This window comes from Narcine bancroftii, chromosome 10, assembly GCF_036971445.1.
Source record: "Narcine bancroftii isolate sNarBan1 chromosome 10, sNarBan1.hap1, whole genome shotgun sequence".
In the NCBI taxonomy this organism is placed as follows: domain Eukaryota; kingdom Metazoa; phylum Chordata; class Chondrichthyes; order Torpediniformes; family Narcinidae; genus Narcine; species Narcine bancroftii.
In genome coordinates, this window is record NC_091478.1 from 24,643,243 (window position 1) to 24,658,423 (window position 15,181).

Below are 15,181 nucleotides of genomic sequence, written 5' to 3' on the forward strand. Positions count from 1 at the left end.
CCGGGATTATTGGGGGAAGAGGACGAGAAGCAGGACCGTGCTGTGCCTGGCGTCTCTCGCTGCGGGCAGGTTTGGATCAGCTCCTCAACCGAGTTCGCCCCAATAAATTACGGCCGGACGAGCAGGAAATGCCGAGGATTGGACTCAGAGTAGGCCTTGCTGGTTGTTCTAGGCCTCTGTAGCCTCTGCAATTAAGGATTCGGTGTCTTCCTAGAGATTGTAGTTGTATGGGTGTATTGTCGTTTTAAAAGCAAAATCTACTGCCCTGATTCTCTTTCAGAACCCCCTCCCACAGCTCCTCTTGCCCTATGACTTCCTTAATTTCTAATCCTGGCGTTTAGCTCCTGGAGCTCCATTGCAGTCCCACGCAGATGACCCCACCCCCACTTCCAAACCAGAATCAGAATTATTTAAACCACCTTACAAAATAAATAAAATTAGTGCAAGAAAAAAAAATCAAAGCAAGGCAGTGTCTGCGGTTCATTGTTCATTCAGGATTTGAATGTCAGAGGGGAAGAAGCTGTTCTTGTGCCTCTAAATGCCCTATTTAGAGGTAGCAAAGTGAAGGGGTGGTGGGGATCCTTGAGGGAAGAGGGTGCTTCTTTAAGACACCACCTCTTGTAGATCTCCTCAATGGAGTGCAAACTGGTGCCTGTGATATTGCAACCCTCTGGAGTTTTGTTTTCTCCTGAGCATTGTCACCTCTGTATCAGACAGTGATGCCACCAACCAGAATGCTCACCACGGTAACCGTGTAGAAGTTACTGAGAGACTTTGATGAATATTAAATCTCCTCAGACACCTTACAAGATGCTGGTGAGCCTTCTTCATGTTTGCATTGACATGGAAGCTCCAGGACAGATTCTTGGAGTTGTTGACACCCAGGAACTTGGTTCTTGACCCTTTCCACTGCTGACCCCTCAATGACGACTGATTTGTCTTCTGATTTCCTCCTGAAGCCTACAGTCATCTCCTTGGTTTTGCTAATGTTGAGTGTAAAGTTGTTGACACCACATTCGCATCTTAATCCTCAGCCACTAATAAATAGCCCTAACCCAATAACATATCATGTCATGATACTGTAAATGGCTGAATATTTCATTAATAGCCACACTTTCTGACCAACTTTATGGTTCCTGGAGAGTATTAGGGAAGGGAAGATGTGAGGGGGAGGAATAGATGAAATGCATTATTCTAGACTACCTCACCCCATCAGCCAATCAGTACATTTATACTACCATATAAATGAAGCAATAGGGTAAATGTGGACCCCACATCCAGAAGTGGTTATGTTCTGTTGCTAAGATTAAGGCAACTGAATCTTGGTTCTGGGTAGAGCATGTTTTCTTCCTGGAGACGCAGGCACTGAATGCCAGAGGGGAGCAGGTGACCTTGTTCTTAATAGAACATAACAGTTCAGGGCCTTTGGCCCTTGATGTTATGCCAATCTACATGGTCCTACCAAAAAAAAAGATCTAAACCCTTCCTACCTCATAACCCTCTATTTTCCTTTCATCCATGTGCCTATCGAAGAGTCTCTCAAATCCCTATAATGTTTCAACCTCCACCACCATCCCTGGCAAGGCAGTCCATAACTCTATGTAAAAAAAAAAACCCTGATGACTCCCCTAAACTTACTTTCTTATGTATAGATATCCTCTAGTACACACATGTCAAACTCTGGCCCAATTATATTTGGCCCGCAAGATCATTTCAAAAATGTATTAGAGGTGGCCCGCCCTGCAGCGAGAGCCGATGCTGTTTTTTGGTAATGTCACCCCCACCATCCTACCCCTTCATTGCACATCCTTCCCCATTGTAACACGAGAAATTGTAACACGATGTCGATGTCATCAGCCGGCAAGCCAGTTGGAAGGCTCCCCGCACAACCAGTCACTTCTCCCACCTGTCGAGCGGTGCGGCGGATTGGCGAGCGCCTGTGATTTCCTGTCGGCGCAACAGGCATGGCAGGCTGCGTACGGCCCCCGGGCAGCGCGAACTCCGCGCAACTGGCACTGGATGGCTCTTCCACAGCGCTAGCGCACTTCTCCCGGTCACCACGGCCTTCAGCGCTTGCACCCGCGCGGACCCCAGGGACGGCTGGTTCGGCCCTGCACGTGAAGAGAGAGATGGTGGCTGTCCGCAAAGGCTGATCGGCAGCGCGCTGGGCCTGAGTGGGTGGGTAAGCAGGGGTGGGCAGAGGGTGTAGGTGAGGAGTAATGGGCAGGGGAAGTTATGGTGGTGCGAGGGGCAGTTAGAGGGAGGGATGAGTAGAAGGAAGGGTGGATAGGGAAGAGGTAAAAGGGGAGGGGCGAGTAGGGGAGGGGTGATTAGAGGGTGAGAGACGGGTAGAGGGAGGAACAGGTTGAGGGGAGAGGCAGTAGAGGGGCTTGTATAGGATGGGGTGGGTAGAGGCAGAGCGAGTGGAGTGAGGGGTGAGTAGAGGTTGGGTAAAGGACTGGTCAGGTAGAGGGATGGTGGGTCGAGGGTGAATGGAGGCCTAGTGCCTGAGGAGTGAGCAGGAAATGCTGAGTCCTGATGCAGGCCAAAATAGACACAGCCTGTGAATGCTGACTACATCTCCACAGGGACCAAATAGGTTTCCCTCAGGTCAAGCAAAGGGTGAACTTGAGCTACCTACTCCTGACCTGTAATATTACATATGTTGAAAGAAGAGAAAACATGCAGATGTTGTTGAAAATTTTCAATAAATATTTAGTTCGGCCCTCGACTTAGTCCAAGTTTTTAATTTTGGCCCTCCGTGAGTTTGACACCCCTGCTCTAGTATTTGTTATTTCTGCCCTGGGAAAAAGGTGCTGGGTGTCCACCTTATTTATTGCCTCTCAGAATCTTGTAGACCTGATTAAGGCTCTTCTCATCTTCTTTGAATAAGAAAGGCTTGCAGTCAAATTTCAAGTCCTCGAATTATTGCCAAATGATTCACAATAGGAAACATAGCAAACAATTTACACAAAGCAAATTATGAAAGGAGCTGTGTGATATTGACCAGATTTTAGGGATTTTTTTTTCCCCCAAGGTTAAATATCAGTCAGAACATCAGAAAGACTCCTATTCCCTTCAAAATAATGGTGTATGTTCATTTATGTTTGCTGGAGAGAGAATGAAAAAAAACTTTGTTTAATGTTTCATTTGAATGGAAGGACTGTTGAAGGTGCACCATTCCTTCAATCAGAGCATAAGTAATAGGAGCAGGAGTCGACCATCCATCCCATCGAGCCTGCTCTGCCATTCAATGTGTTCATCGTTGTTCGGATGATCGGCTCATCTCCTCTTAACTGCCTTTTCCCCATATCCCTTAATTCCCTAACTATGTAGAAATCTATCCAAGTTTTTCTGAAATATATTCACTGCTTCAATGGGCAGTGAATTCCACAGATTCACACTTTCAACCCACTCTGTCTCTATTAATCATGCTCTTGTAGTGTATGGCATTAACGTTGACTTCTCCGGATTCTGCAGGCGTACTCCCCGTCCTTCCTCTCTCTTCTCCATCTCGCTGTCTTCTTTCTTCTTGCTCTCCATTTACAGTCATCTCTCCTCCCCCTACCTTATGGGCCCCTTCCCTTATGGACCTATCACCTCCTGCCTGTAGGACTGTGCTCCTCCCCCTGTTCCTCTTTTTCCCCCCCCCCCACCCCTCAACCATTTTGTTCAGACACCTGCCTACAATTTCTCCATTCCTTGATGAAGGGCTCAAGCACGAAATGTTGGTAATGTATCTTTATCTTTCCTATATTTATGCTCCGTAAATGGTTATATGGTTATGGTTATATAAATGACACTGACCTGCTGGGTTTCTCCAGCATTGTCTTTTTACCTCATCCATGGTATCTGCAGACTTTCGTGTTTTATTTCTTGTAGAGTATAAATCAAATTGGGTAGCTGTGGGATGGCAACATACTGCTTCTTCTGATTGGCATGTGGTTCCCTGCATTGGCTCCTCATCAGTATGTTCTTGGCTTGCAATTCAGCATTCTTTACTGATCTGGTGTTGGTCTGCTGGTATGGAGTTGATGGTAGAGGAAGGATTTTTGGGATCCGGCTCTCAGCAGCAAATAATTATTTTGGTAGGAATGTAGTGTATAAGTTGGTACAATATTGAGGGTCGAAGGGCCTGTACTGTGCTGTTGTGTTTTATGTTCTCTGTTGTTTCCCATGGCAATGATAGTGAGAAACAGTCTTGAATTCCTTCTGGTGGAAAGTGTTGTCAAGGATGATGAAGGATCAGTATTACATTACAAAGTCAGAGTGGTGTGTGACTTGGATGGAAAATTCCAGGTGATGGTGTCCAATGCATCTTGTGTTCTTGTCCTTCTTGGCAAGGGAGGTGCTGTTAGAAAAGTCTGGGTGAATAATTTTATTGCATTTTCTAGATGGTAAACACAGCTGTCACTGTGTATTGGTGGTGTAGGTTGTGAATATTCAGTGTATGGATGAGGCGTTAATTCAGCAAGGCTAATTTATCCTCTGGTGTTGAGATTTTTGAGTGTTACTTGAGTTTGACTTGTTTGGGCAGATGAAAAGTATTTCAACATACTTCTGACAAGCCCCAGAAGATGGTTGAAGGGTTTTGGGGGGCTGAGAGGCAAGTCACCCACTGACACTGACAAGCGGCGGGCTGTAAATGAGGCAAGGTTGTGGGCTGCTGGTGACTGTAGTTGAGGAACTCGTACCAGGTTGCGAACTGCTGAAGACTGGCTCGAGACTGGCTGAAGGGGTACCAGGTATTGGATCTGGGATGCAAAAAGGTGGTGAGGGTGCTGAAGGGTTCCTGATTGTGTTGGAGGTTCAGATCTGAAGCTCGGGCTGCTGATGGTTTGGACTGGACTCTTTGTGGCTGCAGAGGCTCTGGCAGCATAGAAGGCAAATCCACGAACACTCAGAGACTCTCTTTTGCTTCTCTTTGACTGCAAAAGGTGCTTCAGGCATCTTCTGCTGATGATCACCCATTGTAGTTCATTTCAGTTTCTGGTCAATGATGACATCCATGGTGTTGATGGTGTGGATTTGGTGACTGAAATGTCATTCAATGTCAAGGGTGGATGGTTAGACTTTTTCTTGCAGGAGCTGGTCATTGTCCGGCACTTGTCTGGGGTGAATGTTATTTATCAGGCCATTAGAACCACATAATGTTACAGCACAGAAAACAGGGCCCCAGGTCTTCTAGTCTGTGCTGAACTAATTATAAGACCATTGGATGTAGGGCTGAGTTAGGCTGTTCGACCCATTTGATGAAAGAAAGGTCATTGATGAAGTTGTTGACAATGGTTGGACTTCGGACATTGTGCTGAAGAACTCCTGAACTGATGTCTTGCGTCTGGAATGGTTAACATCCACTCTGCACAGCTATTTTTTTGTACGAGATGCAACTAACCATTGGAATGCTTCCTCCTTGGCTAGAGGCACAGCTAATTTTGGAGTGCAAATCCTCAGTACGACAGCAAGGTTGTTGTTTAGTCCCATTGTCTTTGAAGGCATCTGTATGAGACACTGCTTCAAGAAGGCAGCTTGCATCATAAAGGACTGCAATCAGCCTGGTCACAACCTCTTCTCACTGGTTCCTTCAGGCAGAAAGTATCCATAGGTTCAAAAACTGTTTTTATCCATCAACTATGAGGTTCTTGAACCTCCCTGCTCTACCTTTACCATAAACTAGTGCAAGAGCACCAAAGGATCTGTTGCACTATTGGAACATCTCTTTTTATTGCTCCACAATAACTGCCATTATTTATATATCTATCCTTTTATATTTATTATGGTTTTCTGTCTTGGAATATTGTGGTAATTTAAAGCATACTATTTCAGTTGGTGTCTCTTGCACACATGTTTGGCTGCAGCAAGTAATAATTTTGGTGCATCTGTACCATGTCCTCCTGCATTCGACAATAAACTCTCATTACTCATTGTGTTTGCAGGGAGTTTTGCAGAGCATGCCCTACCAAACAGGCTTGGAGAATATGGCTCTGATCTTTTTTTTTTGTTGGTCTACTTAATTACAACTGCTTAATTTGGAATCTTGTGATTCTGAGGGAAATTGGATTATTCCACATACAAGGAGAGTAGTCAATCACCAGCGCTGAAAAACTCATTGCTTGACAGTGTAGAGTTTAGATGTTGTCTGTGGAAGAACATGGATTAGTTGCTAAACAGTTCCTGAAAGCACTATTTTTATCGAGCAACCTTAAGCTTGGAGGTTATGAACCCCAATAGCCTGTGATTAAAAATATTTGCAGACCAAAATGCTAAAAGGATCACACATTTTTCCCATATTTGAGTCATTATCTCACTCAATGGTATGTCTCAGAAGTGGTGACTGTGGTGCTTTATGGGAAGAATGATCAAACAAAAGAGAATGCTAAGTAAAGAGATTCTAGGACAGGTGATGCAAAGCTTGATCAACAAGGAAGTTTATAAGGGGCAGAATGGGTTTGGAATCTGAATCAACAGCTTGGAGTTCACTTGCTGAATGGGGATTGAGGAACATATAAATTGTGTTTTGTTTCTTCAGATGACCAGGAAAATTTTCTTCATTGGTGAATTGTGTGTGAAGGGTGGATAGATGATGTTTGTATCAATAGCTCCTTAGTGTTTGAGATAGAATTAGATGATTCATTTAGAACCATTTCCCCTCAGACAGTCAGTCCCAAGGCATGTTTGACACAGGTTAGGAATGAAATTAAGATGGCCATTGATCACTTCTTGGGCACAGACAATGTTGAGTGAAACACAAAAGTCTGCAGATACTGTCATTGTAGTAAAAATGCACCAAAATGCTGGAAGAACTTAGCTGGTCTTTTCAGCGTCTATAGGGGACAAAGATATATTGCTGACATTTTGGGCCTGAGTTCTTCTTCCAGGATTAAAATGCTTATTCCCAAAACGTCAGCAATATATTTTTGTCTCATGTAGATGTTGAAAAGACCGGTTGAGTTCCTTCAGCATTTTGGTGTGTTTTTATGGACAATATTAAATAGATGTAAAATAAAGATTCCTGCACACTGTCCAAATGTAGTCCTAGGGCAGAGAATGCATGAATTACTGTATTTTTGCCATTTGTTGGCATGACATGGTTTAGAATAAAATTCCTTCTCCAGTTTTACATTTAAATTTCAAGGACAGATATTAGCAGGGATTAGATGCAGAATAAAGTCTCCTTAAATGTACAATTTAGTGATGGGTTTCACATCCTCCCAGATCTCTAGATTTAGATGATCAATTTGCATTCAATTAAGTATGGATTTTGCAGTGCATTGAAAATTGAATTCTTTGGTATGTGATGCATTTAAGAGATTCAAATTCTTGGTGTGTATAGGATTTGAGCCTGGGACCCACATGAATGCGCTGGTCCCAGGTAATCTTTTCTTGTAGGAACTTGGCTCAATTTTACATTATCTCACTGCTGTTCTGATCAACAGCGTATTTGGTTAAATCCTTAGATGACCGTGGTATTGATAATTTATTACAGACAAGACTTGTGGTACCTGATGTAGCTTTATCATTATCTTCATTGATGTTTAATCCAGTCACGAGAGGATGTTGCTTCCTTCTGCATTTTCCTGTCTTCTGATCTGTCCTGTACCTGACAGGATCTGGTCCTACCAACCTAAATCAGAATCAGAATTTATTGTCATAAACGTGTCACGAAATTTGTTGTTTTGTGGCAGCGTTACAGTGCAAACATTTTTGTCAACCACCTTAAAAAAAAATTAAAATAGTGGAAGTAAGGCAGTATCTGTGGTTCATTCAGAGGAGAAGAAGCTGTCCTAGTGCCACTGAGTACTTGTCTTCAGGCTCCTGTATCTTTTTTCTAGATATTAGCAGAGTGAAGAGGGTATGGCCTGGGTGGTGGGGGTCCTTGAGGATAGAGGCGCTTTCTTAAGAGACTGCCTCTTGTAGTGAAGACTGGTGCCCGTGATGTCGCAGGCCAAGGTAACAACTCTCTGGGGCTTTTTCTTGTCCTGAGCATGGGCACCCCCATACCAGGCAGTGATGCAACCACTACACGGTACACCTATAGAAGTTTTTGAGAGTCTTTGGTGACATACCGAATCTCCTCACAAAATATAGCCACTGGTGAGCCTTCTTCATAATTGCATCGACGTGGAGGCTCTAGGACAGATCCTCAGAGATGTTGACACCCAGGAATTTGAAGTTCTTGACCCTTTCCACTGCTGACCCCTCGATGAGGACTGGGTCGTGATCTCCTGATTTCCTCCTGAAGTCCACAATCAGCTTCTTCATTTTGCTGATGTTCAGTGCAAGGCTGTTGTCCTGTCACCACTCATCTGGCTGATTTATCTCCCTCTTTATGCTTCCTCATTGCCGTCTGTGATTCTGCCGACAACCTTGGTGTCAGGTGGGCAAGCTTGGCTGTTCCTTTTCTCTCTTTAAAGGCAAGTCTGTAATTGGCCTCTGACATTTATTGCAACCTCTAATTCCATGCGTGGAACTTGCATCTGACAAGGATTCACTATTGCAGTTTCAGATTTAAATTTCAGATTGATTGTTAGACTACATACATGACATCAGATGTAACCCTGAGATTCTTTTTTCTGCAGGCGAGGCAGAATTACCACTTATTAGTAGTGTAATATATACAGAATGTACACAAGTAAATGAACAGGGTTGTATGTGATGTCATATGTATATATATATATATATACTCTTGACAATAAATCTGTCTGCAGCGGTTCAAGGAGGTAGCTCACCACCAAGGGCAACGAGGGATAGTCAATTAAATGCTAGTTCAGCCTGCTAAGCCCACCTCCCATGAATGAATAAAGAAACAGTAGTATGGCTGCAGCTGACGTGGACATTACCCCTCCATTAATCTTCGTCCGCGAAGCCAAGCCAAAGAAAAAAACATGGCCAGTTGTGAAGAGAACTGCTTGTGCAATGCCATGGTTTGATGTTACTTTGGTTACCAGGCAAACCATTTGTGTTGGTCAAATAATATTGTGGAAGCACATCACTTCGAGCATACTGACCTCTAACCTGCGTGTACATGAGCAGTATCTCTGAGTGACTGTTCATGTTTCCTAACAGTTTGTCTTCCTTGTTTCAGGATCCGCACAATGGCACAGATAGAGAAGAAGGGAGGGCTTCTCCGTAAAGCATCATCCACCAAAAAACCCTTGAAAGAGAAGGTGGTTTTAATGTATGATGAAATCTTCAAGGTGTGTGTCACAACATAGATTCATGCTGAAGATGAGAATTTCAAGGAAAAATAATGGATCTGATTTTAATTATTTGGATGTGAATCTTGTTGAAAACGTTTCTCTTCTGTTCATTGCTGTCAGCTCCTTGAAACAGCCTGCTGAGCTGGAGTTTGTGTGGTGATAGAACTCCCTTGGTAGTGTTTTGTATGGAGTATAAAATTTTTTTTTAACATAGAATATGAACCTGTGCCGCCCAAATACCTCAATCAACCTACAACTCCCAGTACATTTTGAGAGGTTGGAGGAAGTCCACACAGACGCATGGAGAGCGTCTCCTCGCAGTCAGTGCCGGATCCGAAGCTGAGTTGCTGGCGCTGTAGTAGTGTGGCATTAACCAAGCTGCCCTAATTCCTGGGTTTTAACTCAATTTTGATTTTTAAAAAAATGGGAATTAACTTTCATTTCTAAGTGGCCAACTCTGGACTGCTTGAGTTACAAGGAAAGACTGGATTAAAGTGGCTTTTTTTCAACAGAGTATAGGAGGCCGATGGGTACATACAAAATCACGAGGAGGATAGGTTGAATGGTTACAGTCTTCTCAGGGTAGGAGAATTTAAAACTGGAGGGCATTGGTTTAAGGTGAGATGGGAAAGGTCTGAAAGAGACATGAGGGACACAGGGTGCTCCTACATGAAGGGTAGTGGCTATATGGAATAATTTCAAGATTCAATTTATTATCAGTAATAAAACAGTGTCACATTACATGAAATTTCTTTTTGCCTGGTGCAAGGCAGGCAGATTCGCCACCGGCAGGAATTGCCTAAGTGTCTCTTATTGTCTTGCATTCAGACAGACAGAGAGAGAGAAAGAGAGAGAAGCTAAAGAGAGTTCCCTCGTCAATCTATCCATAGATTCGCCTCCAGTGCTTCTGCAGCCACACAGAGTCCAGTCCAAAACATTGGCAACCCGAGCTCCAGATCCGAACCTCTGACATGGTCAGGGACCCTTCAGTGCCCTTGGCACCTCCTCACATCCCGGTTCTGAGACCTGGGAACCTTCCAGCAAGTTCGAGCCCGTCTCCAGCAGTCAACAACCCAGGGCGAGTTTCCCGACAGCAGCCCACAGCTTCTGCAGGTTCCTCACCTCGAGTCGCCAGCAGCCTGCCGCATGTACTGGTCCCTCAGCCGCAGAGCTCCCTCATTGGTCCACCGGGCAAGTGGTAGAGTGTTTAAAGACATTTAACCGATACATTGATTGGGAAAAGTCGAGAGGAATGTGAATTAAATTAAGCACAGGCAAATGACCCTAATTTAGACAGGCAACTTGGTCAGCAAAGAGGATTTGCGCCAATGGGGCTGTTCCTGTGCTGTTTCACTCAATGTCGCTGACGTGAAAGAAGCTGCTATTTTATTCAGAATGAGGTGTCATCATGAGAAGTAGTCATGTACAGTGTTCCTGGATTAGCCGGTGCATCTGAATCAACTTTCTAAATGCTTATGCTCATTTAGTTACCAGCAGACCATGCGCCTCCTAAGACTCATTCTCAAACTTTTTTCCACTGTGGCCCTCCTAGGACTCTGCTCAAAGTTTATGGGCCCCTTCCCTGTGAAATAGTCACGTTTTGATTCTCTCCTACTGACTACGTTAAAAAAAACATTAAAAATATCTGTTACTTAAGGTGAAAAGAAAACAAGTATTTTACTTAGATCTAATCTGATATAGTTTTTTTGAGGAGGTTACCAGGAAAGTGGATGAAGGAAAGGCTGTGGATGTTGTCTTCATTTTGACAAGATCCCACATGGGAGGTTAGTCAGGAAGGCTCAGACGTTCGGGAGAAGCCAGAGAGAAGGGGATGATCGCTTCTCAGACTGCCTCAGGGATTAGTGCTGAGGACATTGTTGTTTATCATCTACATCAATAATCTGGATGATAATGTCATAAATTGGATCAGGAAATCTGCAGATGACACAAAGATAGGAGGCGTTGCGAACAGCAAAGAAACTTTTCAAAGCTTGTAGAGGAATCTGGACCAGCTGGAAAAATGTGCTGAAAAATGGCAGTTGGAATTTAATGCATACAAAAGATGCATTTTCGAAGAACAAACAAAGAAAGGAATGGAGGGCTATGGACTAGATGCAGGTCAGTGGGACTAGGCAGAAAAATAGTTCAGCAGATGAGAAGGCCTGACGGGCCCATTTCTGTGTTGTATTGTTCTATGGTTCATAGAATCGTAGAACATTACAGGATAGAAAACAGGCCCTTCTCGTCTGTGTTGAATTATTAGTCTACCTAGTCCCATTGAGCTGAACAATATCCATAGTCCTCCATTCCCCTCCCATCCAAGTATCTGTCCAAATTTTTCTTAAATATTAAAGTTGTATTCTCAACTGAAGCTGGCAGCTTGTTCCACACTTCCATTACTTTCTGCGTAAGGAAGTTCCTTGCAATGTTCCCCCTAATCTTTTACCCTTTTGCCTTAACCCATGTCCTCTGATTTGTATTTCACTTAAATGTGCTGTGGTCCCCATTGAGAATGGCTGGCCTAGGGCACATCTCTGTCCCCTGGACCCTCTCTAATGGAGACTGCCCCCAACTGAGGGTCAGTGTGCAAGAACAGACCAGTGAGCTCATTCAAAATCATTCCCAAATTTTATTGGAACTTATAATGCTAAAGGGTACATGGAGCTGCATATTATTTAAAGATATTAATATTCATGACCTAAAAACAAAATGGAAGAAGTACCCATTTCCTGTTCTCCCTCTCTTCCCTATCCTTTGGTCTCCTTTCCTCTAGCTCTCCACCCCGTTCCTTCTCCATTCACAGAGCCATCACCCCTGCCCTGTTTGCTGGTGTGGCCTCCCTCCATTATCCACCTCTTACCTCCTGCCAATGCAACTATGCTCTTCCCCAGTCTCTCTTCCACACCCCCCCCCCCCCCACCACCACCATTTTGTTCAGGTGCCTGCCTACATTTAGCTCTGACATTGATGAAGGGCTCAAGCCCAAAACGTTGGTTACGTGTCTTTATCTTTGCAATATAGAGTACACTGTTTGACCTGTTGAGTTTCTCCAGCATTGTGTTTTTGCTTGAAATGTAGAGCAGGTCAGGCATTCTCCACAGAGGGGGAAGCGGTTAATCTTTCGAGTCGGTATGAATTAAAAGGAACTTTGGAGGAGAAGATTGGAGAATACCAGGGGAAGAATTTTCATTGACAACTGTACCCCACGACATCCTTCAGAAGAGTTTGAGAAATTAGTAGAATTATTTTTAATGCATTCATTTCTGTCGCAGCGTGAAGATCCAGCTAAGAACTGTCCTCGATTCTGGGAGGAACTCTTCCTGATGAAGGTTAGTTGAAATATGACTAATTTGGGGTTAGGGCGTCCACTTTGATGGGAGAATTTTGTGTTGTGGGATGGGAAAAATCTGGAGGTCGCATGTGCAAATATAAAAATATTCTGAAGTTTGGGTTTGGAGAGCAAGTAATATTTATGCAGAGGTCCAGCAGGAAGAGTGCCCATGGGCTGTGAAGGAGACTAAATTGGGTAGCATTTTTTAAGTGGAGGAACTTGAGAAACTCTATAGGGAACTTGAAAATGGTGGGTAGTATTTTGGGTTGGGATGTGGATGTGCATACTGTGTACAGTTGGATTCTAGTTACTTCGGACATAGAACAGTTAGCACAGGAACAGGCCCTATGGCCCACGTGTTTGTCCCCAACGTGATGTCTAAATCAAACTGAAAGTTTGCTGTTTGATGTTTAGAAGAGGATTAGGTGATGGAGTAGGGGTCCATTTTGCTTCTAATTCTACCTGGGGTGTGGTAGTGGAAGAATATAAGAACAACAGATAATAGGAGCAGGAATCGGCCATCCAGCCCATCGAACCTGCTCCGCCATTCAATGAGATCATGGCTGATCCGACAATAGGCTAATCTCCACCTACCTTCCTTTTCCCTATATCCTTTAGTTCCCCTGCTTTGTAAAAATCTATCCAACATTGTCTTAAATATATTCACTGAGGTAGCCTCCGCTGTTTAATGGGCAAGGAATTCCATAGATTCACCACCCTCTGGGAAAAGCAGTTCCTCTTCATCTCCATTCTAAATCTACGACCCTTGATCTTGCGGTTATGTCCCCTAGTTCTAGTCTCTGAAGATATTTGTAACCTTAGTGCAGTTGATTCTGAGTGAGCATCCATCGTCTATCCTTGGCATCATCAGTGCTACTTCTAGTTCCAAGACATTTTTCCTCGTTCCCCATGCCTCAACTCCTCTGCTGAGTGAGAACAGAGTTAATGAGCAAGTGAAAGAAATCAATTTCCCAATTACAGTGAAGATACTGAGTGAGAGTAATGGGAATAGTGGGATTCCTCTGCTGGGAGTCAGCATGGACTTGATGTGCTGAATGGCCTTCTTTTCCATAATGAGTAAGTGGAAAACCCTTGCCCATCTCTGGAGGACTATTTCAATTAATTCCTAGCTGGCCCTTCATCCTTCACTCTCTATAAAACTCAGCTCATCCAGCTTCCATTGCTCATTCTCTAACTTGTGGAGTCCTATTCGTCCTCTTTGACCTCCCATGGGGGCTTCTTTTTATTGACATCTTCATTTTAAAATTCTCATCCATGGCCTTACTCTTCCATTTCTGTCATTTCATCCCACCCCACAAAGCCCAACATTGCTTTTCTCTAGTCCATCTCTGATTTCAGTTGTTCCACCAATTTAGTCATGACCTTGCCTGCCGGAGTCTAAAACTTTCTTATCCACTCCCTACATTTCTCTACCTTTTTTTTCTCCTTTGAAACGTTACCTTTTTCATAACTTTTGATCATCTGTAGTAATAGGCCATCATGTAGTTTGATGCCAGAATTTGTTTCAGAACATTCCTATAAAAGGATCTTGTGATGTTTTGCTTTTGGGTGGTATTGAAATGCAAGTGTTTTGATGGGTACTGGGGACATTGTACTGGTTGGGACCTTTTTACATTCCATTCTCATTTTAATGATTTTTTTTTTGAGATCCAGCACAGTAACAGGACCTTCTGGCCCATGAGCCCGTGATGCTCAATTACACCCAATTGGTGGGAGGAATCCGAAGCACCCGGAGGAAACTCACAGAGAGCACGGGGAGAATGTACAAACTCCTTGTAGATAGCACCAGATTTGAACCTGGGTTGCTGGCATTGTAACAGTTTTGCACTAATTGTGCTGTTCTTCTCCTGATCAGCTGCCACTAATATGTGTAAGATTTTAAATTAATTTAAATTTAGACATGCAGCACGGTATCAGCCCATTTTGGCCCACGATCCCGTGCCACCCAAATACCCCAATTGACCTACAACCCCCATTTGGAGGGTAGAAGGAAACCGGAATGCCCAGAGGAAACCCATGCAGACACTGGGAGAACGTACAAGTTCCTTACAGACAGAGCCAAATTTGAACCCGGGCCGCTAGTGCTGTCGTAGCATTGCTCAACTGCTATGTTAACCATCTCACTCTTTATATATGAATAAGTTCTTTACCCCTGGACTGATCAGTGGATGAGGCTTCCTCTGAAACATCACGGACTGAGATCAATCTTGAATCTCGGCTAGTGCTATAATAGAATGGGTGTAATCAATCACTGCAACCAGGTTAGGCATAGAAAGTTATCCTGGTATCTCCTATTGGTAGGGACCATTCTGAGAGATATAGATCAAACGTACAAAAGTTGGTGCTATTGTGTATGAACATGGGCAATATCATTCTCCTGGTTCCATACTTTTAACTGATTCACACTGCTTCCATATCCTTGTGTTACGAAGCACCACTGGGTCGTTGGTAATCAGGATACAGCACCAATGTGTCCAATTGACCATCTGACATGCCAATTCTCTGACATGTATCCTACTCTTATGAGTGGGCCCCATCAGCAGATTACCTTTTCTAGTGTTCCCGCTATGTTCCTCTCCTTGGCCATCTGCTGCCTACTGATCAAGGAGCTCCACCCACGTCAACTGAA

The 15,181-nt window shown here is 43.8% G+C and overlaps 1 protein-coding gene across 8 annotated transcripts in view; it reads left to right on the forward strand.

The window, feature by feature from the left end:
* The window catches only part of armh3 (armadillo like helical domain containing 3), a 156,057-nt gene that overhangs the window by 520 nt on the left and 140,356 nt on the right, over window positions 1-15,181 (forward strand). For 2 of the 8 annotated variants that reach the window (XM_069900222.1, XM_069900228.1), the window contains exons 1-3: window positions 3,664-3,731; window positions 9,086-9,197; window positions 12,473-12,529. In XM_069900222.1, coding sequence (XP_069756323.1) covers window positions 3,706-3,731; window positions 9,086-9,197; window positions 12,473-12,529 — 195 coding nt within the window. In that variant the 5' untranslated portion in view covers window positions 3,664-3,705. Of the gene's footprint in view, window positions 1-7; window positions 150-3,656; window positions 3,732-9,085; window positions 9,198-12,472; window positions 12,530-15,181 lie in introns of those variants that run through there. The other 6 variants (XM_069900227.1, XM_069900223.1, XM_069900225.1 and 3 more) reach the window with 5 other exon arrangements.